Source organism: Rutidosis leptorrhynchoides, chromosome 1, assembly GCF_046630445.1.
Source record: "Rutidosis leptorrhynchoides isolate AG116_Rl617_1_P2 chromosome 1, CSIRO_AGI_Rlap_v1, whole genome shotgun sequence".
NCBI lineage: Eukaryota > Viridiplantae > Streptophyta > Magnoliopsida > Asterales > Asteraceae > Rutidosis > Rutidosis leptorrhynchoides.
In genome coordinates, this window is record NC_092333.1 from 678,135,330 (window position 1) to 678,159,769 (window position 24,440).

At 32.6% G+C, this 24,440-nt stretch overlaps 2 protein-coding genes across 2 annotated transcripts; one reads left to right on the top strand and one right to left on the bottom strand.

Moving 5' to 3' along the window:
* Window positions 1–19,230: 19,230 nt before the first annotated feature.
* Window positions 19,231–19,860, top strand: LOC139851683 (uncharacterized). The gene has a single exon (XM_071840792.1). The coding sequence runs from the start codon at window positions 19,231–19,233 to the stop codon at window positions 19,858–19,860; it is 630 nt and encodes a 209-aa protein (XP_071696893.1).
* A 946-nt stretch (window positions 19,861–20,806) lies between these two features.
* Window positions 20,807–23,107, bottom strand: LOC139885996 (uncharacterized). Its single transcript, XM_071869742.1, has 4 exons — window positions 22,675–23,107; window positions 21,882–22,029; window positions 21,359–21,452; window positions 20,807–21,266 (listed from the first exon to the last, which is right to left on the bottom strand). Exons 1-4 carry the CDS (start codon window positions 23,031–23,033, stop codon window positions 20,941–20,943), a joined length of 927 nt encoding a protein of 308 aa, XP_071725843.1. The 5' UTR covers window positions 23,034–23,107; the 3' UTR covers window positions 20,807–20,940.
* Window positions 23,108–24,440: the final 1,333 nt, after the last annotated feature.

The window sequence follows — 24,440 nt, forward strand, 5'->3', positions numbered from 1 at the left end:
CTTATGTTAAACCATACCAACCACCACTTCCTTACCCGAGTAAAATGAAGAAAGAAAAACTTGAAGCCGAGCAATCCAAATTCTTGGATATGTTTAAACAGATAAATGTAAATCTTCCTTTCATTGATGTGATTTCAGGAATGCCAAGATATGCTAAATTCTTGAAAGATCTAATCTCAAATAGAAAGAAAATGGAAGAACTCTCGGCTGTTACTATGAATGCTAATTGTTCAGCAGTGCTGTTGAATAAGATACCAGAAAAACTATCTGATCCAGGAAGTTTCACAATTCCATGTTTTCTGGGTAGTCTTAGTTCAATAGAAGCATTGGCAGACTTAGGTGCTAGTATAAATCTAATGCCGTATTCACTATACACTAAACTAGACCTTAGAGAATTAAAACCAACCAGAATAAGCATACAACTAGCCGATAGATCAATAAAATATCCTAGAGGGATAATGGAGAACATGCTAGTTAAAGTTGGTACTTTAGTATTTCCAGTAGATTTTGTTGTTTTAGACATGGAAGAAGATTCTCAAGTTCCTCTCATATTAGGAAGACCATTCTTAAACACGGCTAAAGCAATGATAGACGTGTTCGGTAAGAAACTGACCCTAAGTATAGAGGATGAGAGTGTTACCTTTTCAGTTGATAGAGCAATGCAACAGCCACAATCTGCAGATGATACATGTTATTATATTCAAACTATAGATGCACATGCAGAATTATTAGAAGAATTTCCAGAATTACAAGGAACAGGAGAATGTTCTTTAGGAGAAGGTAATGAACCAATTGATGAAGCTGAAATGTTAGCTACACTTATAGCTAATGGATATGAACCAACAACAGAAGAAATTCAAATGCTAAAAGAAGAAGACAGATATCGATATAAATCATCGATAGAAGAACCTCCGAAATTAGAGTTAAAGCCACTTCCAAACCATTTGGAATACGCTTATTTACATGGTGAATCTGAATTACCTGTAATAATATCGTCTTCTCTTACTGAAAATGAGAAATCACAACTCATTTCTGTGTTGAAAGCTCATAAACCAGCCATTGCATGGAAGATTCATGATATTAAAGGAATAAGTCCTTCGTATTGCACACATAAAATCCTTATGGAAGAAGGTCATAAAACGTATGTGCAACGCCAACGAAGACTAAATCCTAATATGCAAGATGTAGTTAAGAAAGAGATTATTAAACTGCTAGATGCAGGTTTAATTTATCCAATCTCTGATAGTCCATGGGTAAGCCCAGTTCAATGCGTGCCTAAGAAGGGTGGCATGACTGTCATTACAAACGAGAAAAATGAGCTTATTCCTACTAGGACTGTAACAGGATGGCGTGTATGTATTGATTATAGAAAATTAAATGACGCCACCAGAAAAGATCACTTTTCCTTACCTTTCATAGATCAAATGTTGGAAAGATTAGCCGGAAATAGTTACTATTGTTTTCTAGATGGATTTTTCGGATATTTTCAAATTCCAATAGCACCCGAGGATCAAGAGAAAACAACATTCACGTGCCCTTATGGTACTTTTGCTTACAAACGCATGCCATTTGGACTTTGTAACGCCCCTGCAACCTTTCAAAGGTGTATGATGGCGATTTTTCACGACATGATAGAAGAATGCATGGAAGTATTCATGGATGACTTTTCAGTCTTCGGTGATACATTTAAATCATGTCTAGTTAATCTGGAACGAATGCTAATTAGATGCGAAAAATCAAATCTAGTACTTAATTGGGAGAAATGCCATTTCATGGTTAAAGAAGGCATCGTTCTTGGACATAAAATTTCAAAAGAAGGAATTGAAGTGGATAGAGCTAAAGTAGATGTAATTGCTAAACTTCCACATCCCACCAATGTTAGAGGAGTTAGGAGTTTTCTAGGGCATGCCGGTTTTTACCGACGTTTCATAAAAGATTTTTCTAAAATTGCCACTCCTATGAATAAACTCCTAGAAAAGGATGCGCCATTCATCTTTTCAGATGAGTGTATCAAATCTTTTAATATTCTTAAAGAAAAACTCACTAATGCACCGATCATGATAACACCAAATTGGAATCTACCATTTGAACTAATGTGCGATGCAAGTGATTTTGCAATGGGAGCCGTTTTAGGACAAAGGATTGAAAAACGATTTCAACCTATATATTATGCTAGTAAGACGTTACAAGGAGCACAAACGAACTATACAACTACTGAAAAATAACTCCTTGCTATTGTCTTTGCTTTTGACAAATTTCGATCATATCTCGTTCTAGCAAAAACGGTGGTCTATACCGACCATTCTGCTCTTAGATACCTATTTTCAAAACAAGATGCTAAACCAAGATTAATCCGTTGGATCTTACTCTTACAAGAGTTTGATATTGAAATCCGAGATAAAAGAGGAGCAGAAAATCTCGCCGCTGATCATCTTTCTCGTCTTGAAAATCCCGAATTAGAAGTTCTGAATGAATCGGCCATACAAGACAACTTTCCTGATGAATATCTATTGAAGATAGATTATAAAGAAATCCCATGGTTTGCAGACTATGCAAACTACTTAGTTTGTGGATTCCTTGAAAAAGGATTATCGTACCAAAGACGAAAGAAATTCTTCAGTGATATAAAACACTATTTCTGGGAAGATCCACATCTGTTTAAAAGTTGTCCCGATGGAATAATACGCCGATGTGTATTTGGAGATGAAGCTAGTAAAATTTTAAACCATTGTCACACAGGACCAACAGGAGGGCATTATGGGCCTCAACTAACAGCAAAAAAAGTTTATGAAGCTGGATTCTATTGGCCTACAATTTACAAAGACGCACACCTTCTTTGCAAATCCTGTGATGCATGTCAAAGGGCCGGAAAAATAAGTCAACGTGATGAAATGCCACAAAATGTCATCCAAGTATGTGAAGTATTTGACATTTGGGGTATTGACTTTATGGGTCCATTTCCAAAATCTCATAATAATTTATGTATACTCGTAGCCATTGATTATGTATCTAAATGGGCGGAAGCACAAGCTCTCCCAACTAATGACGCACGAGTTGTAGTCAACATTTTAAAACGTCTTTTTGCAAGGTTTGGAACACCGAAAGCTTTAATAAGTGATCGGGGTACTCATTTCTGTAATAATCAACTTGAGAAAGTTCTTAAAAGATATGGAGTAACTCATAAAATCTCCACCGCATATCATCCACAAACAAGTGGACAAGTTGAAAATACAAACCGAGCTTTAAAACGTATTCTAGAGAAAACCGTAGGATCAAATTCGAAGGAATGGTCCATTAAATTGGAGGATGCACTCTGGGCTTTTAGAACAGCCTACAAAACTCCAGTTGGAACCACACCTTTTAGACTTGTTTATGGAAAAGCATGTCATCTTCCAGTAGAAATTGAACACAAAGCATTTTGGGCTTTGAAGACATGTAACCTTGATTTATATGAAGCTGGACGTCTACGATTAAGTCAACTAAACGAATTAGAAGAATTAAGACATGAAGCATACAAAAATTCGTTAATCTATAAAGAAAGAATGAAGAAATGGCATGATAAAAGAATCAGAAGTTCAAAAGAATTTAAAGAAGGAGACAGAGTTCTTCTTTTCAATTCACGATTCAAGCTATTTCCTGGAAAATTGAAATCAAGATGGTCTGGACCATTCATAGTCAAAAGAGTTTTCCCATACGGAACGATAGAATTGATAAATTCAAATGGGATAGAATTTAAAGTTAATGGTCACAGAGTTAAACATTACATACATGGTCCGATGGAAGTCGACAACGAAGTTAATCACAATTTCGACACCACAGCTAACTAAGTGTGGGGAGAATCAAGTCTTTAAAGGATAATATGTATTTCTGTTAGAGTTAGATTGTCTGTTTTCGTGTAGTTCTCGAAAATGGAACCCGAATGGTCTTTCCCTAGCAGACCCTAAAGAACTAGTCTTCTCCCCCCATTCTGAATTTTTATTTTTTTAGGTTTTTACAAAATGAAGACTGCCTGTGAACTAAACCATGGTCTAATGCTACACGCTTTGATCACTAAACGTAATAATGACATACTACCGAGTGAAATAGTATCAGTAATCAGAGAAAGAATGGACGGAGTTAGAAAAGAATCCAGATGCGAAGATAATAAGTTACAATTTGGTAAAGGAAAATCAAAATCCGCAGCGAAAAGAAGAGCACGACACCTATAAAGATGTCACAAATGCGGAAAATGGTCACATGGAGGTAAATGTTCAAATAATCAAACCTATTCAAATACCGAATTTGTTACTTTATGCAGAGACGGACCGTTCATATGTTTAGAAGAAAAGACACTGAATGCTCGAGGTTACGCCTATGTAGCCATGGAAAACCAATTAAACCGACTATCTTATGAATGGGATAGATCATATAACTAAGAAATCTATTTCACAGGTATGTCTGTACAGTTTTTATTTATTTTTATTTTTAACCTTTTGATAATAAACGCTAATTTGTTCGCTAAAAAGTATTAAATTGGTATTAAATAAAATTAGGTTTGGCGACCGAAATTATTGATATCATTCAAAAATTTATTACATCACTGCGAAATTTAACGTTTATTCTTAAGGTATAAATATCTTTAAACAATCAACCCAAAATATTTCAAAAATTCGTCATGAGTTAAATTAGGTCTTGGAACCGAAATTACTTTACCGAAAAGAGGGGCGCATATTTTTGATAATATTTGATTGATTAAAGTGGGATAAAAAGACAAAAAGATTTTTTTTTTTACCATGTTTTTATAATTAATATTTAAATCTTAAATTAATATTGTAAACTTTGTAAAAACAATATATTTAAAATTGTAAATATTTGAAAAATTAATATAAGTTTGATATGAATTTATAAATTTTTAAATTAAGTTTGGTGTGAATTTTTAATTTTTAAAATATAAATTTTTAATTTTATGCATTTCAAATTTTAAGTTTGGTGTGAATTTTTAATATTAATTTTGAATTTCATATTTAAGTTGTGTGAATTTAAAAACAAAAATTTACTTTATCTCATTAAGTTAAGAATATGATTTTTAAAATTCGTCGTAAGTTGAAGACTAGGTCTTTGAACCGAAATTGCTTTACCCGAGGGAGGGACGAGAACTTTTATTATCATTATTTTTAATCTTATTGAATTAGAGTATGTCAAAAACATTGAAAAAACCCAAAAATCTTAGCTTTTAAAACAATCGCTACAAAAAGATAAATTTTAAAATTTTGTCGAAGGACGGACTAGGACATCGATCCGAAACGACCTCGTCCTAAATAACAAGGGAAACAAAATTTTAAAATTAATTACTTAATTATTTTAATAAGTTAATGATTAAAAAAATATATATATATATACCAAACTCCGCGAGTCGCGGAGTTTGGAGGGTAAATCCCCGCGACTCGCGGAGGGGCCGGATTACAGAAAAAAAATAAAAAGAGCTGCACGATCAGTTTCAGTCCCCAACCCAAAAACTCAAAAACTACTGCGAAAATAGACCCGAAAAACCCGAAAAACACCCCCAAAAATCCCAATTTTTAACCGTTAATCACCAAATTTTTTGCTAAAATCATGTTGAGAAGGATGCTATCTAAGAATTACTCAAGAAAAACGGTAAATTTCTACACCTAAACACCATTTAATTTGAAATTTGGTGTTCTTGAGCAAATTTTTCCCCAATTTGATTTTGATGCTTTTTAGTGTAATTAAGCTTAAATTGTTTATGTATTATGCTTGTATAACCTAGATTGATGCTGTTTAACATGACTAGAAGCCTTAAACTTCAAATTTTGAGTAATCTAGGGTTTATGTTCTTGAGCAATTTGGGGCTTTTTGATATAAACAGGTTATGGCCGATTTTTGTCATGAATTGTTGCTAAATTGAGTAGTGTAATATGTCTAGGTAGTTAAATGATCCAAACTTTGAGCCTAAACATGATTTTGAGAATTAAAGTGGACTTTTTTTCAAGTCTAAAATTCATGAACTTGATTTTTGAAAGATAATGCCATTTGAGACTTGTTTAATTGCTAGTAATGATTATTTTGACATGTTATTTGAGTTGAATGCTTATGAACTTGGCGAACATTTTCGTATATGCTTATTTGAAAAAGTGTAGATTTGATAAAAATGTGAAAATAAGCTTAAGTTTGATATAAATTGATAATGTCATTGTAATTATTTTGATTGATGATTTTGCTGACACTAATGCATATTTGGATGCAACCACATAGCATAATAGGAGGTGGAATTTTTATTACTTTGATTGGTGAATATCTCGGTGTGGATATAAGTCGGGGGGGATTATTAGTAGAAGAACCAGAACCCCGCGATACTATAGGTTTAAATGTATACCATGGTGCGAAAGTTTTGAAGAGGCGAAATAACGCCGCAGTACGATACCATGGTAGACATCCACAGGTGGAGAGAAACCAGCAGCAAGGTAATATAGGAGGGGGGAATGAGATGCAAGAAATGCATAGGTTTATAGCTTCTCAGGAATACAAAAATGCTAGACAGAGAGCATTTGAAGATTGGCAAGTTCATCAGAACCAGATCATAGCTCATTGCCAACATATAGGTAGAAACTATATTCCTACACCGAAACCCATCTTCCCTCCTTGGTCGATAGAGATGCAGCCACCATATCCTACGTATGACCCTGCCGAAGCATTCTATAGCACTTATGGTTATGCCTGGAACCCCTATTGGTACCAATATCATCCTTAGTTTACTTATTATTTTTTATTATTTTGTAATTTGTAATTATTGATACGTTTAATACTTTTGTTAATATTGTAATCATTTTTATAATTATCTAACTTTTATTCTTAGACTTTAATAAATTTTGAATGTGGGGTAATATACCAAACTTCAAAAATATGTATATATGTTTGCAGTTTATCTTATGTACACAACAGGGTAAAACAACGCATTTTCAAAGACTGGCATTAAGTTCAGCAAAAGCAACTAATTTTGACGACAAGATGCAAAATATATGTGAAATAACAACAAGACGGAATGAACAAATGATGTGCACCATTTATCATTCAGCAAACAAACGCCAATATATTTGGAAACTTTGGTAAAATTTAATCATTTTCACACAAATCACCCTCAATAATTTAAATTGTTACTGATTTCTTGCAAATGAGGGCATTGCAAGATCTTAAGTGTGGGAAGGGGTTAAATTCTTTCGGATTTTAAAATTTTTATATTAAACACTTGGTTACCATTAAAAATACTAGTAAAGCAGTAGTTGTATTAGAATCTAGTGCTCTCTGATAAAAAAGAACAGCCCTAGTCTTATATACTGACTACCCAATTCTAGTAAAATTTTAAAAAAAAAAAAAAAATTTCAATTAAATGAACTCAAAATCATGTTATACATATTTATGAACGATAAAACTAGGTTTTAACACCGAAATTATTGTTACCTCGGAAAGGACATAAATTGAGAAACAAACTAAAATGTTAAAATTCATTTAAAGTGGAATAGAGGACGATAAAAAGGAAAATAAAAGCCAAGTGTGGGAAAATTTACCAAGTTATTTTAAACATATGTCACATATATCTGTAACAAATAACTGAAAATACTTTTGCTTTGGACTAAACTAAACTGTTTTACCCGATGAAAGAAAAGAAGAGATGGATCTACATGATGAATCAATTCCATCATTAAAAGGAAGTAAAGTCTTCCGAAAAAGAAACGCGCTTCTTGATTTAGGTCATGAAGTTGTCGTCCAGACCAGCTGTAGGTTGACGAAAAATCTAGAAAAGTCATCACTAAAATCAGCAGGAAATCCACGGACCTCAGCATTAAACAGGGTCGCCAAGTGGTCAGATTTATCCTAACCATGAGAAGGATTTATCTCGTACAATGGGGGGCACCATGCAAATTAGCTGGATAAGACTAATAAATCAGATCCCCAGAAAGGATAATCTCCTTAAAGATTAAAAATCAGCTTTTAAGACTGATATTACTCAATCCTAGAGATTGACCTTAAAGATTGAGAATTCAAACTCATGGAATTCAATGATATCTAAACTCGAGCTTAAACGAGAAAATATTTTGATCAAAATTACAAACCGATTTGTTTTCTGAAAACCCTATTTTCAATGCGTTCATTACCATTGAACGTAAAATCCTAGGAATTCACCTGGAATTCATTAGGTCACCTGAACTAAATCGGGTGTCAACCGTAAGAACGGTGGTTGCATAGTGGTCAAAGACAGGACCTTGTGCGAGACCGAAAAATTATAAGGGTGAGCTTTACTATTGCTCCTACCAAGGATAGTAATTGCGTCCGACACGTTATAGACCATAATCAAAAGCATGTCACGGGACATTGCCTTAACAGTTGCTTGTTCAACGCTTTCCTTTACAACCGGACGGTAGTTTGCCGAAAGGTAATATACGGAACAAGTAAACTGGACGTGTTGCTTTCCAAATACAAGGTTAGCAAGTGGGTGACACAAAACCGCAAGTTTGAGCTAAAATTTTCAAATCTGAAACCCACCAAACCCACAAAAATATTTTGCAAACACCGGTAAAGGGTTATTCCAGAAAACTTATCTAGGGTAAAAACTAGATTTAATTTTCAAAAGATCAAATGTTTTCATAAAGATCCAATTTCCTTAATGGATATAAATTTTTATAGTCATGTGGGACTGTAAACCATATCGTTACTACCATTGTTTATACCGCCGTATAGAAATCACTGATGTACAAAGTGTGAAGAATAAAGAAGTGATTCTAGTATTTCAAGACGATATTGCTTGAGGACAAGCAACGCTCAAGTGTGGGAATATTTGATAATGCTAAAAACGAACATATATTTCATAGCATTATTCCTCAAGAAAGACAAGCTTTTAGTTGCAATTGTTCTATTTACAAGAGATATTCGTTTAAATAATAAAAGGTGAAGACAAAAGACAGATTCGACGAATTGAAGACGCAAACGACCAAAAAGCTCAAAAGTACAAAAGACAATCAAAAAGGTTCCAATTATTGATAAGAAACGTCTCGAAATTACAAGAGTACAAGATTCAAAACGCAAAGTACAAGATATTAAATTGTACGCGAGGACGTTCGAAAATCCGAAACCGGGACCAGAGTCAACTCTTAACGCTCGACGCAACGGACTAAAAATTACAAGTTAACTATGTATATAAATATAATATAATATATAATTAATTATATTAATTATATATATATTATATTTATAAATAAAAAAACCGTCGGCAGAGAAAAACTCCAAGGACTGAGCTGTAAAAGTAACCTCCGCGACTCGCGGAGTTTGAAGAGGTTTTCACCGCGAGTCGCGGAGCCCCAAATTTCAACTCTGCCTATAAAGCAAACCGAATTCTGATCAAAAACCATATCTTTTTCTTCCTCATTCATACGTAAAATTTATATTTATATTTATAATTTATATTTTAATTTTAATTATAATTCTAATAATAAGGGTATGTTAGCGAATATTGTAAGGGTGTAAGTCGAAATTCTGTCCGTGTAACGCTACCCTATTTTTAATCATTGTAAGTTATGTTCAACCTTTTTACATTAATGACTCGTAGCTAAGTTATTATTATGCTTATTTAAAACGAAGTAATCATGATGTTGGGCTAATTACTAAAATTGGGTAATTGGGCTTTGTACCATAATTGGGGTTTGGACAAAAGAACGACACTTGTGGAAATTAGACTATGGGCTATTAATGGGCTTTATATTTGTTTAACTAAATGAAAGTTTGTTAATGTTAATATAAAGATTTACAATTGGGCGTCCCTATAAATTACCATATACACTCGATCGGACACGATGGGCGGGGTATTTATATGTACGAATAATCGTTCATTTAACCGGACACGGGAATGGATTAATAGCCACTAGAATAATTAAAACAGGGGTGAAATTACATTCAAGGGTAATTGGTGTAATTGTTAACAAAGTAGTAAAACCTTGGTTTACACGCAGTCGATAACCTGGTGTATTCATTAAACAAAGTATTAAAACCTTGTTACAATTCGAATCCCCAATTAGTTGGAATATTTAACTTCGGGTATAAGAATAATTTGATGAGGACACTCGCACTTTATATTTATGACTGATGGACTGTTATGGACAAAAACCAGACGGACATATTAAATAATCCAGGACAAAGGACAATTAACCCATGGGCATAAAACTAAAATCAACACATCAAACATCATGATTACGGAAGTTTAAATAAGCATAATTCTTTTATTTCATATTTAATTTCCTTTATTTTATATTTAATTGCACTTCTAATTATCGCACTTTTATTTATTGTTATTTAATCGCACTTTTAATTATCGTACTTTTTAATTATCGCAATTTTATTTTATCGCACTTTTATTATTCGCAATTTCATTATCGTTATTTACTTTAAGTTTTAATTTAAGTCTTTTATTTATTTAATATTTTACATTAGGTTTTAACTGCGACTAAAGTCTTAAAATCGACAAACCGGTCATTAAACGGTAAAAACCCCCCTTTATAATAATAATATTACTTATATATATATTTGTATTTTTAATAAAAGTAAACTAATATAGCGTTGAGCTTTGTTTAAAAGATTTCCCTGTGGAACGAACCGGACTTACTAAAAACTACACTACTGTACGATTAGGTACACTGCCTATAAGTGTTGTAGCAAGGTTTAAGTATATCCATTCTATAAATAAATAAATATCTTGTGTAAAATTGTATCGTATTTAATAGTATTTCCTGCTAAAATTAATAACTATTTTATATACACCTCGCATAACATCAGTTTTGCACCATATTTTCCAAATTGATTACTCTAGCGCGAAGTTCGTTGACTTCTTCTATTATTCCGGGATGATTGTCGGTCAGAACGAATGGATGAATAAGGTTTAGAATTGTGGATAGAATATAATCGTGTCAAGCTACTCTGAAAATGAGAGAAAATGGTGTCTCGAATAGATTCGCCGGTAATTGTTTTAGGTTCTTCGCCAAGAGGTGAATTCGGTTAATGGAAAGGATCGCCTTCTTCGTGTCTCCATTGATTTAATAGACTACGAACCCATCAGATGAATTGGGGATGGCTAATTGGTTGTTTTCATTCTAGTGACACAGCTTTCGGAGTTTAGGTGAAACTCCATGTCGGAATAGCTGTCGGAATAACTATCGGAATAGCTATCGGAATCTGAAGGACTCGAACGGGTTGAGGGATTCATCTCGTACGATCAGATGAAGGATTTTCGATAAGAAATAGATTATAGGATGTAGATTAGTACCTGCAATACATAATTTACATATGCATATGTAATACTAAAATCTCATAAGTTACGGAGGAATCTACGAAAGCTGTCAGGTAAAGATAACAATAACAGATACGCTAAGATATGAATTTTGTCTATACACTATTCATGCAGTCAATGCAATAAAATGTGTCTAGACTAAGAATAATAAGCAGGTAATTTACCAAGGATGATAAACAAATGATTTCTGACAAAAATGATAAGCAAAACTTTTGACATGCAGACACGGTCGAAGTCCAGACTCACTAATGCATCCTAACGACTTATCAGTTAGACACACTAATGCAGACCCGGTTCACTAAGACCACCGCTCTGATACCAACTGAAACGCCCCATCCTAATCCATCCGGACGAAGTCCACATCGATTATAAATGATTCACAGCAGCTGATTACATCGCGAGATACTTGACCTCTATATGATACATTTTACAAACATTGCATTCATTTTTAAAAGACAACTTTCATTTCATCGTAAGTTGACAGACATGCATACCATTTCATAATATATCTAAACTATAAATAACTTGATAATATTCTTGATGAACTCAATGACTCGAATGCAACGTCTTTTGAAATATGTCATGAATGACTCCAAGTAATATCTCTAAAATGAGAAAATGCACAGCGGAAAATTTCTTTCGTACCTGAGAATAAACATGCTTTCAAGTGTCAACCAAAAGGTTGGTGAGTTCATTAGTTTATCATAAATAATCATTTCATAATTTTAATAGACCACAAGATTTCATATTTCCATTTCTCATAAACATACGTCTCATGCATAGAGACAAAAATATCATTCATATGGATTGAACACCTGGTAACTGACATTCACAATATGCATATAAGAATATCCCCATCATTCCGGGATCCTCCTTCGGACATGATATAAATTTCGAAGTACTAAAGCATCCGGTACTTTGGATGGGGCTTGTTGAGCCCGATAGATCTATCTTTAGAGTTCGCGTCAATTAGGGTGTTTGTTCCCTAATTCTTAGATTATCAGACTAAATAAAAAGGGGCATATTCGATTTCGATAATTCAACCATATAATGTAGTTTTGATTACTTGTGTCTATTTCGTAAAAACATTTATAAAATTTGCGCATGTATTCTCAGCCCAAAAATATAAAGAGTAAAAGAGAATCAAATGAACTCACGCATATAATTATTGTAAAACAGTTAATAAAACATTTGCATGTATTCTCAGCCCCAAAAATGTAAAGAGTAAAAGGGGAGCAAATGAAACTCACCTAATGTATTTTGTAGTAAAAATACATATGACAAAATTGAACAATGCAGGGTTGGCCTCGGATTCACGAACCTATATCATTTGTATCGTTATTAATACACATACTTATAATCGAACAAATATATATTATTATTAATGATATAATTATTTTATTATTGATTTATATGTCTCATTATTACTATATAAAAATATAACTTTTGTTATGTAATATGTATCAAATATGTTAGATGTATATATTTCATGTGTTTAAAAGAAAAATGATAGTTTTGATATTAATGATTCATTAATGATAATAACTTTATTAAAATAATAATTTTAATAATAATAAAGATATTGTTAATGATGATACTTTTAATAAACATAATGCTTTTTAATAGTAATTTTACTAATCATATTATTAATATTACTATTATTAATATTAAATGATAATTCTAATACTAACTATTAATAATAATGTTACTTAGTACTAAGACTAAATTTAATGATAACTAGTGCATAATTTTTAGTAAAAATGTCAATAGTAGTAATAATTTTTAATAATAACAATACTAATAATGATAATACTAATATTTACAAAACTGATACAAGTACTAATAACCTAAGTGATAATCATGCTAATAGTATTAATAATAACAAGAATAATAATCCTAATTGTAATTTTAATCATGATACCAATAATAACTGATATCTAATATTTATCTTAGTATTATTAATAATAATTATACTACTAAATGATAATACTAATAATAACAATAATTAATTTGATTAATGATATTAATAATCATTTTATTATTGATTGCACTAATAACACATAACATGGTAACAATAACTAATAACAATAATACTAATTATAATAGTAATTATAATAATAATAATGATAATAATAATAATAATAATAATAATAATAATAATAATAATAATAATAATAATAATAATAATAATAATAATAATAATAATAATAATAATAATAATAATAATTTTTAGTATATAGAACTACCTCAATATTGCTTTTAAAAAAAATTGCCATCTGCAGGGATCGAACCCGAGACCTCTCGCATACCCGATACACACACAAACCAGTTGGGCTATTGCCCTATTTCCGGAATATTACTGGATTCATTTTTATTTAACCATCCATCCACTGTATTTCTCTTCTTCTTCTTCTATCATCGAGCAGAAGGATCCAATTCAAAATCCCAACATTTAAGTATCATATTACTTGGGTTTTCAGACGAAACGAATTGATGGTTGATCGAAGTGTTTAAAACAGATAAGATAAAAAAAAATTAAAAGGCTGTAACAGCCATTTTGAACGTCGATGAACTCAAATCATGATATTGAAATTGAAAGCGTTTTAGATGAAACTTACAACACGAATTAGTCTTAAAAGTATTCTTAGAAACTTTCTGGTTTGTCAATTGAACTTGACTCGTCAACCAGATGTCGAATTTTACCAGAAAACCGATGGTTTGACTTTTTATTTGAAACTTTGACTTCAAAAATTTGGTTTTGATAATTAAAATTGGACTTTGAAAACTTCCAAATAGTTTAAACATTTGATTTCCAACTGAACCGCATTTAAGGATTTTAATAATTGATTTGTTTTTGAGCTGTTGAATAAGTGAACCAAGAACAGAGGTAGTACTCGTGTTCTTCAGTTTTTTTCTGGTTCAAATTGATTAAATGGAAGTTGTTGAATTATTCTGTGGTTTGTAAATGATAAAGTGAGGTTGTATAAAGTCAAGTAATTAGCTGTATTGGAATCATATAATCAAATCGAATTTGATATCAGGATCCTATCGTACAACAAAAAATATAAACAAAAATAAAGTTCTGATGTTGAAAGCTAACAGATTTGGATTGTTCTGATAATTAAGTTTGTGATTTGTATCATCTGGGAGACTTAGAAACCCATTACTTACAGATTGAAAGCGAGTCACAACAGATTACGTTCCATTTTATATTTCAGTATTTATATATACATTAATAATTACCTGCATTTAAATTTATATGTCAATATTTATATACCTGAATACTGTGTACGTATTTATATATATATGTAACAGTATTTCGCTTATACATATGCACTTATATATATATATATATATATATATATATATATATATATATATATATATATATATATATATACACTTATATATTTGATTATACATGCATAATTTGTAAATGTTTGTTAATTATAAGTATAAATATGTTAATATTATTAATATTACAATATTAATTTTACTAATAATAATAATAACAAACTATATATATCATGTTTATATTTATATATTATATATTGAAAATAATAACATAAATGCTAATATTAATTTTAATTACTAATATTAATAATAATAATAATGAAAGTAACTATATTGATGATACTTTATGTTTTAACTTGTAGTCATATCTACATATAATACTTGTGAATTATTCTGATTATAATACTCATATAGATATTATTATTAATATTTATTTTACTAATACTAATGAAAGTAATGGTAATATAACAACTATATTTCATCTTGCAATTTAAATTTAGTATTTTAGTATTACAATTTATTACTTATGCAATATTTAATGTTTCATACCTTATAATAACTTTTATAACATATAATAATTACTCATAGAATTCATGTGTATTTATATATAGATTCATTTTTAATTTACCCTTAATTATTTTATATTATATTTTACATATTTAATTCTAATGCTTAAATTATATTTTTAATTGTGAATTAATATGCATATACTTACATTTGTCTATGCATATTTATTTACAAATAATTGTTCGTGAATCGTTGGGAACAGTCAAGGTCAAATGAATATATTAAACACAGTTCAAAGTTTTTAAGATTTCAACATTACAGACTTTGCTTATCGTATTGAAATCAAATAAGATTCAAGTTTAAATTTGGTCAGAAATTCCCGGGTCATCACAGAAAACATCTCTCTTGAACACTTGAACGTCCTCACCTCTTGATTCGAAGTTAAAGAAACCGGACTCCGATATTTCGCCGGAAGAATTTGGGTACCTAGTTATGGGGACCTACGAAGCCTTATTTTAGACGAAGCCCATAAGTCAAGATATTCGATTCACCCCGGTGCCAATAAGATGTACCACGACCTCAAAGAACAATATTGGTGGTCGAACATTAAAAGGGACGTCGCTACTTATGTTGGAAAATGCCTAACTTGCTCCAAAGTCAAAGCCGAACATCAAAGACCGTCCGGACTACTTCAACAACCCGAAATCCCGCAATGAAAGTGGGAAAGGATAACGATGGATTTTATCACCAAACTACCAAAGACGGTGGGCGGTTATGATACTATTTGGGTTATTATTGACCGTCTCACCAAATCCGCGCACTTCCTAGCCATGAAGGAAACTGACAAAATGGAGAAACTTGCACAACTTTACATTAAGGATACCGTAGCCCGTCATGGTGTACTTTTATCGATTATTTCCGACAGAGATGGCCGTTTTGTTTCTAGATTTTGGCGTACCTTACAAGAAGCGTTGGGAACGCGTTTAGACATGAGCACCGCATATCATCCACAAACCGACGGACAAAGTGAACGCACAATTCAAACCTTGGAAGACATGCTACGAGTTTGTGTTATCGATTTCGGAAAAGCTTGGGACAAGCACTTGCCTCTCGCCGAATTCTCTTACAACAATAGTTACCACGTGAGTATCAACGCCGCACCTTTCGAAGCTTTGTATGGCCGAAAATGTCGTTCTCCTCTTTGTTGGGCCGAAGTAGGCGACACACAAATTACTGGACCCGAACTCATTCATGAAACAACCGAGAAGATCGTTCAAATCCGAGATAGGCTTAGGACGGCCCGAAGTCGTCAAAAGAGCTATACCGACAAAAGATGCAACGACCTCGAATTCCAAGTCGGTGACCACGTAATGTTAAAAGTCGCACCTTGGAAAGGTGTAATCTGTTTCGGGAAATGCGGGAAGTTAAATCCGCGGTATATTGGTCCTTTCGAAATCTTGGAGCGTGCTGGAACCGTTGCTTATCGTTTAGATCTTCCGCCTCAACTGAGCTCCGTTCATCCTACTTTCCATGTGTCAAACTTGAAAATGTGTTTTGCCGCACCCGAACTCATCATCCCTCTCGAAGAACTTACTATTGATGACAAACTCCACTTTGTGGAAGAACCGGTTGAAATTGTGGACCACTCCGTCAAAACGCTAAAACAAAGCCGAATTCCGATTGTCAAGGTCCGTTTGAACGCCAAAAGAGGACCCGAGTTTACTTGGGAAAGACAAGATCAAATGCAAAAGAAATATCCTCATTTATTCGTGGATTTGGAAACGCAAGATCTCGAGGAAGAAACAACGACTACTACGCCTACTTAAATTTCGGGACGAAATTTCTTTTAAGGAGTAGGTAATGTAACATCCCGTCTTTTTCCGTTATACTATTTTAAAGTCCATTATATAATTATAACATCTTCCGTTAAAATGCGTTTTAAAATATTTCGTTTAGGTAATTCACGCACCCACTTTTAAACTTGAGGGACTAAACTTGCCAAATGCCCAAAGTCTTGACTAGGTCAACTAGTCAACCATGGCATCTCCACCATTCATATTCCACCTCCTTTTTCACTTTTCTTAATACTTCCACCATTTTCTCTCAAACTCCTAATACAAAGAATCATCATCTAAATCATTTCAAGGAAGCAAACATCAAAACAAATTACATATTTGGAATCCTTGCATCTTCCTCTTCGAATCCATACCAACTTTATTGCATTTGGGTAACTTTCTAAAAATACTAGATTTTGTGTTCTTGATGTTTTTAACTTATAGAAGTGTTAATTAGTGTCTATGGCTCAAGTCTAACACGAATATATGATTTGTATGCATGTTCTTGTCATTTTGATGTAACTAGCTTAAACTTGAAATGGGTGTGCTTAATCTTGAGTTTTGGTGGATCATATGTTGTTAGATGTTAAAAGTGCATGTATTAAATGTGTTACTAGCATCACTAGCTTCAATTTGGTATGTAAGTTGACTTGGAAAAACCTCATTAACATGATTAAGGATTTTATGATTGCTGGTTAGGGTTTGGTAGCCTTGAATGTGATTTTTGATGCATTAAAAGCCTTGCAATATTGTTTGTAAGTGTTTAGTAGTATTGTATGTGTAATTACCTACGAAACGGCGTATTATATATGTGTAGTAAGTTCCCGAATCATCTTATGCGTTTTACGAACTTGAAACCTTGATAACGAACTTTAAATGATCAATTTACGAGAATTCGATTATTGTAAATGATTTTTTTGTTTGATGAAAAGTGTTTAGTTGTATTCCTTGTTAAATTACCTTTCCAATGATATAAGATACGTGTTTTGAATGTTTACGGTTCATAAGTTATGGTTGTTTGAAGTTGGATTCGTTTAAGTGTTCAAAACTGCCAGACTTGCTGAACAGATACATGGAGCGGCGCTCCATAACCTTGAGCAGCGCTCCAAACCCGGCTGTCCAAAGTTTCACTTTTTCGTTTAAAACTATGCTACGCACCTCCGATTAACATGAAACTTGGCCAACATGCTTATATATGATTAAAAACCTCAGAAAAATAGTTCGGGACCCGACCCGAACGTGTTGACTTTTTTGTTGACTTGACCAAAGTTGACTTTTGTCCAAACTTAACCAAATACTTATGCAATCATTCTAACATGCTTTTATACTTGTACCTTGCATGAAACTTGACAATTTGATTCACATGCTATATAATCGAGTCGTAACGAGCCATAGGACTAATTGAACACTTTGACCGACCGTGATTACCGATATTGATACAACCTATTTGTTTAGGTCAAGACTAGCATTTGTTCTTGCACACGTTTACCTTGTGAAGTACTTATTTACTCGTGCACTCAAGGTGAGATCATAGTCCCATTTTTACTCTTTTATACTTATACGTGGGATGAGAAAACATAAACGATTTATACTTTTATACTTTGAACACAAATACGAAAGCAAAGATACATACGAGTTAGAACAAAAATCCTCAAGTCCAATTATCATCAGTTACACTTGTAGGGTGTAAGCGTGAACTTATGTTGTGTGGCCATACGGGTTTAACGAACCCTCATTCGGACGGTTCGCTACCGTTAGCGAATGAAATATAATTTTATCGGAATAGTGTAGGTTCTAACACTATATGCAGAGGTAAGATTCAGTTAAGCTTTGATAATTGGATGCTCGTGATACAAACACATCTTTTGAGATGTATACGCTTGATAATCGGTTTATACTAAATCTTGTGGTTCAAAACATACTTTATACATACACCTATGATTTCACCAACGTTTTCGTTGACAGATTTTCTATGTTTTTCTCAGGTCCTTGAATACTAGGTGATACATGCTTCTGCACTATACTTTTAGATACTTGCTTGGATGTCGAATATACTTGCATACGTGGAGCGTCTTTTGACTTATTCTTAAATTGTGTCGCATATGTTTCAATTGTACCTTAAACATTGTAATGTATCTAGTTGTCGAACTACTTTGTAAACCTTGAAACATCCTTACCTTTGAAATGAATGCGACATACTTTTGGTCAAACGTTGTTTTAAAGACTTATGACCACGTAACGGGACCTAAGTAGACGGCGCCGTCAATGACGATTTTGTCAGGTCGCTACTTGCTTGAAGCAGTCGCCTCGTATGATAATTGGATTTGGCATGCGTATTTTAGTGTGGCGGGTTCAAACAACGATATTAATGTGCTAAACACTAGTAATTTGTTCAACTCAATGCTTAATGAGGAAATGCCCGATGTTCCTTATCACATAAACGGTGTTCAATACAGAATAGGGTACTATTTAGCTGATGGTATTTACCCAACATGGGTGGCATTTGTTAAGGGATTTTCAAGTGCCGTTGACGAAAAACGTTCTTACTTTACAAAGAAACAAGCAGGCGCTCGCAAAGATGTTGAAAGAACTTTTGGGATCCTACAAGGTCGTTGGCATATTCTTCATCAACCAGCACGGTCTTACGAGGTGAATTTAATGAGACAACTAATGTACACGTGCATCGTAATACACAACATCATTATCGAAGACAATGGATACAACCTTGCTGAGAATGATTGGGTAGTTGAGCCCGTTCAACATATACAACGTACTTGGATCGATAGGTGCGACGCACGTGCAAGAAGAACAAGAGAGTTACGTGATAGAGAAGTGCATGAAGGCTTACGATCTGATTTGGTCGAACATTTGTGGGATCTTAGAGACTACTTATGAATATGAGACGAATTATTACGTTATCTAGTTTATTTTGTGTATGTTTTGAATAAATGTAATTTAGTTTATTTTATGAATTTTAATAAATGTAATGTAGTTTATTTTATAAATTTCACTTTATTATTTTGTTTTTATTTTATTAAATTAATTTAAATACAATATTAAAAATCAATTAAAAAATAAAAAGTAAAAAATAGACACTGAAATGGACACTGTTGGCACCTCCACCTTATACACCGTCAGTTAATTTCGGTGTCCAAAATAGACACTGAAAAATGGACATGGACCCCTAGTGCTCTAACTAGCAGGTAAACGGAATTCCCTATGAGTATCTAGGTCCCCATTTACTTACGAACTATCGGTTAAACGAGTTTTTTTCACGGGTATTCGAGGCTTTATTCGGGTTTACATGCCGGGTGATTATGCGAGCCGGGTAATCGGGTTTGTCTCTAAAACCATCCATGGACCCGGACCCGTGAAAAAATTAAAAACCATCCTCCTGATCCTAGACCCATTTACCCGGCCCGAACCCAACTCAAAAATATCGAGTTTCGGGTTTCTCTATCAATTAGGGTTTTTTTGCCATCCCTACTTGAACATGCCCATGTGTACCCATAGGAAAATAAGGCCGGCCCTAATTGCACAATGATCCGGACACTTTCATAGACAATCGTAGTTGTAGTTATGTGTATCAATAACAATGACAGTCATAGTCATGTATCAACAAACTGAAAAGTGAGAAGCAAGAGAAAAAAACAAAAAGATTTGATTGGAAGAACTCAATTGTCAACTCATTTATCATAGGTTACTTTGCAAAATCCATGTAGTTACAGCATTGCTCATTTAGTGGTCACAATAATGCTCAAACTAAAAAAAGGGTGTATTCCATAAACATTTCAAACTTCAGCGAATAACAAAGCAGATTAAATTAAACTAGGAAAGAACATTATTATATCACCATCATCATAACCATAAAGAGAAAATATTCAAGTGTCAATATAGGAATGAAAAAACCGAATATGTGCATTCATGTATCATACCAAAACAGCAGCTCAAGCATTTTCGACAAATTATAACGTTCTAGGCAGCTGCTGGGCGTTTAAGAAGAACAAGACCAATAACCATGATTGCCAATCCCATAAGAGATGCTCCAATTGCGGTTTTCTCGACAGATATTTCAGCAGCTCCATCTGGATTCACATTAAATACATCTTTTGGTGAACCACCAAATATGTTCTGAAAGGTATCTGATAAGCTGTTCACCATTTCAACAACTGTAACACTTATTTTCTGCTTAATGTCCTCCACATAATCCATGATACCTTTTCCAGGTTCAAAATTGGATTCACTTGGTTTTGGGCTCCAATCATTCACCTTTGATTCTGTGTCTTCTGGGAAAACGACATCTGCAAACATACATATGATTACAGGAGGATGTTATAATAATGAAAATAGAAGAACATTAAAAGGATCATTAGCTGAATTAATAGTTACTAACCAGTATTATGGGTATGAAGAAATTCCTGAAGCTCAGTGTTTTGCAGAACAGCATTCCACACATTTGGATCACAAGCAATTGAAGCAACAACACTCTGGTAGAAAACGGAACATAAATAAACTGTCATTGTGCGTGTCTTTTGACTTAAAAAAACCGTATAGGTTGGATATTGTAGCTAGAGTGTGTTTTGGATGAGCATGTGATAAGTGCAACAAAAAAGTTATGTCCTTGATTGGACTACTCATATATTACATAAGAGGAACCCAGAAAGATTTGCATATGGCATTTACTCATTTACCAATTCGTAAAATCACAGACGTACAATAAGGTCATTGAACATTTATATCCTCTGTCAAATAGACGTGAAAGTGGATTAAAGACCAACCAATATGGGACAGATTACAACGTATATACAAAAGCAGATTAATTTTTTGTTTATCAAAGTACAAAAAATAATGTGAACCTGCTTCCATCAAAAATTTATTTTTGATGCGCATAATAAAGAAAGAGGAACCAAACATACCTGTGCTTTAGGATTTTCATTAAGAAGCCTAAAGGCTTGCAATGCTTGATTTGAAGCTATAGGAGTTACCAAAGTTTCACTAACAAGACATGGTTCGGTCTCCACATCTCCATTTTGTCCATTAGTGGCATTCGACGACAGGTAAGTCCTGAAAAAAACAAAAAACGAACGATTAGTACCAAAAGCATAAAGTACTAAGGTGATCAACAAAAGATGAATGCCTACTCTTAAGAACACGCAGCAGATTAATATAAGTTTACATGTTACTGTAATATTTAGTCAAACATTTTCAAGAAAATTAACAATAATTTGGAAATTCAATCATTTGAAGTCTCTCAGAACCACCAAAACTCACCAAGAAAATATTACTCCGTATGAAACTAGCAACAGATTATTCTTTTGACCTCTCAATGAAAAGATTATCATAAACCCATTGCAATTATCTAAAGATCATAATTTTAACCAAACCCATGAATCATAAAACTATTTGGGGAATTGGAATTACTTCAAAATCAAAATTTTATTAAAATAATGATCTCAATTAAACTTTCTTGAAATAAACCCATTGCAAATACCTAAAGATCATAATTTTAACCAAACTCATGAATCATAAAACTATTTGGGGAATTGGAATTACTTCAAAATCAAAACTTTATCAAAATAATGATCTCAATTAAAGTTTCTTGAAATAACTCAATAATATGATCACTATTAACCTAAAAGTATGTGGGCCACACAAAAAACAGTTAACCATAAACAAACACTTTATACAACAAAACATAATAGTAATTACTTTTCAAGAGCGAAATTAAGATCAGAAGTAGCCTGTTTAGCTTCCTGAATAGTCGGAGCACCACCAAACACCAATCTCGGCATCGGCTCACCGGCTTCCATAAAAAGTTCATCTTCAGCAAACTCCCAATCATCAATCGGCTTTTCAATTGAAGAACTCGATTTTAAATCATTATTATTGATCATCAATTTCGAATTATCAGAAGATAAAGAAGAAGAAGAAACCACCGACGCTGCAATAGAACGACTGGCTTGTCGAGCGGCAGAAACGACGGGGTTTTCGCTGCCGCGAAAACCGCCGTTCAATACACCGATTCCGGCTGCTTTCGCCGCGGCTCTCATCGCAACTCCACCACCCATGATGATATGTGATATGAATCAACGGCAACGGCGTTTTTGTAGAAAGGGACGATTGAGTGATTATTACAAGTATCTTTTATCTTTTATAATTTTATAATAATAATAATAGAAAATAAAATATACATGGAAATTTGTTAACTGATTGATTGGTGTCACACCCGATTACCCGATAAGTTTTCCGAAAATATCTAGTCTACTTTTTAAAATCATTAAATAGTGGAGTAGTAATTCCCAAACTTAGCCGTAAATGGATAAATATCTCGTTTTTATTATTCATATAAATAATAAATAATAAATAAATAATAATAATTTCATATCAAGTAAACGAAAATTTAAATTTAAATTGATTCAAAAATTTGATTTGGACTTTTTTAATTTTAGGTATGATATAAATAAAGTATATTTATAAAATATATAAAGTATATAATCCGTAATTAACAGGAAGCTAATTTTTAAAGAAACATGAAAGTAAAAATTCTTTATAAATAATAGAGAAATATTCATTTGAATCCATAAATTAAGTTGAGATTCAAGGGACCAATGAGAGCGCGACATGTGGCGTGAAAAATCACATGTGATTGAAAAAAAAAAAATTCAAAATTTTTTTTACGAAAAAAATAAATTTTCCGAATTTTTATTTTCGAATATTTTTTTTATTTTTTTTACAATCACGTGTGGTTTACCTGCACAATCACATGTGATTTAATTGTACAATCACATGTGATTGAATTTGACATGCATAATCACATGTGATTGGGTTTACAATCATATGTGATTAACATGCAGAATCACATGTGATTGTAAAAAAAATTCAAAAAAAAATTTAAAAAAAAAAATTTTTGCAATTTTTTTTTTTAATTTTTTTTTTTAATTTTTTTTTTCAATCACATGTGATTTTCGCGCCACACCTCACGCTCTCATTGGCCCCTTGAATTTCAAGCAAATTAATGGATACAAGAGATTACAACTCAAAAATAATAATGTTATTGTATTATTTCATCATTTATTTATTCCCCCACTCATAATAAGTGTCACGTTTTAAATTTCTAAAAAATCTTTATTTGTCAACTTTGACTTTAAATATATGAATTTATATTATATGATATTGATGAAATTTATATGAGCGGATAGATTTTTTTGATATATTTTTTATTGGTACCAGTCACATCAACTATTATATACGGAGTTACACAAATAAAGATATTTAAGGTTAAAGTTGGAAAGAAAAAAATTTAAAAAGTCAAAACCTTACATTTATTATGGGACGGATGAGTATGTATTTAATTTATATATTTAATTTAATGTTGTATTTAATTTAATTTAATTCATGTACATCCTTTGTTGACAACTTCCGAAAGCAAAACCATTGTTCAAAGCACGTTTTGTAGATATGGATGACAATGGATC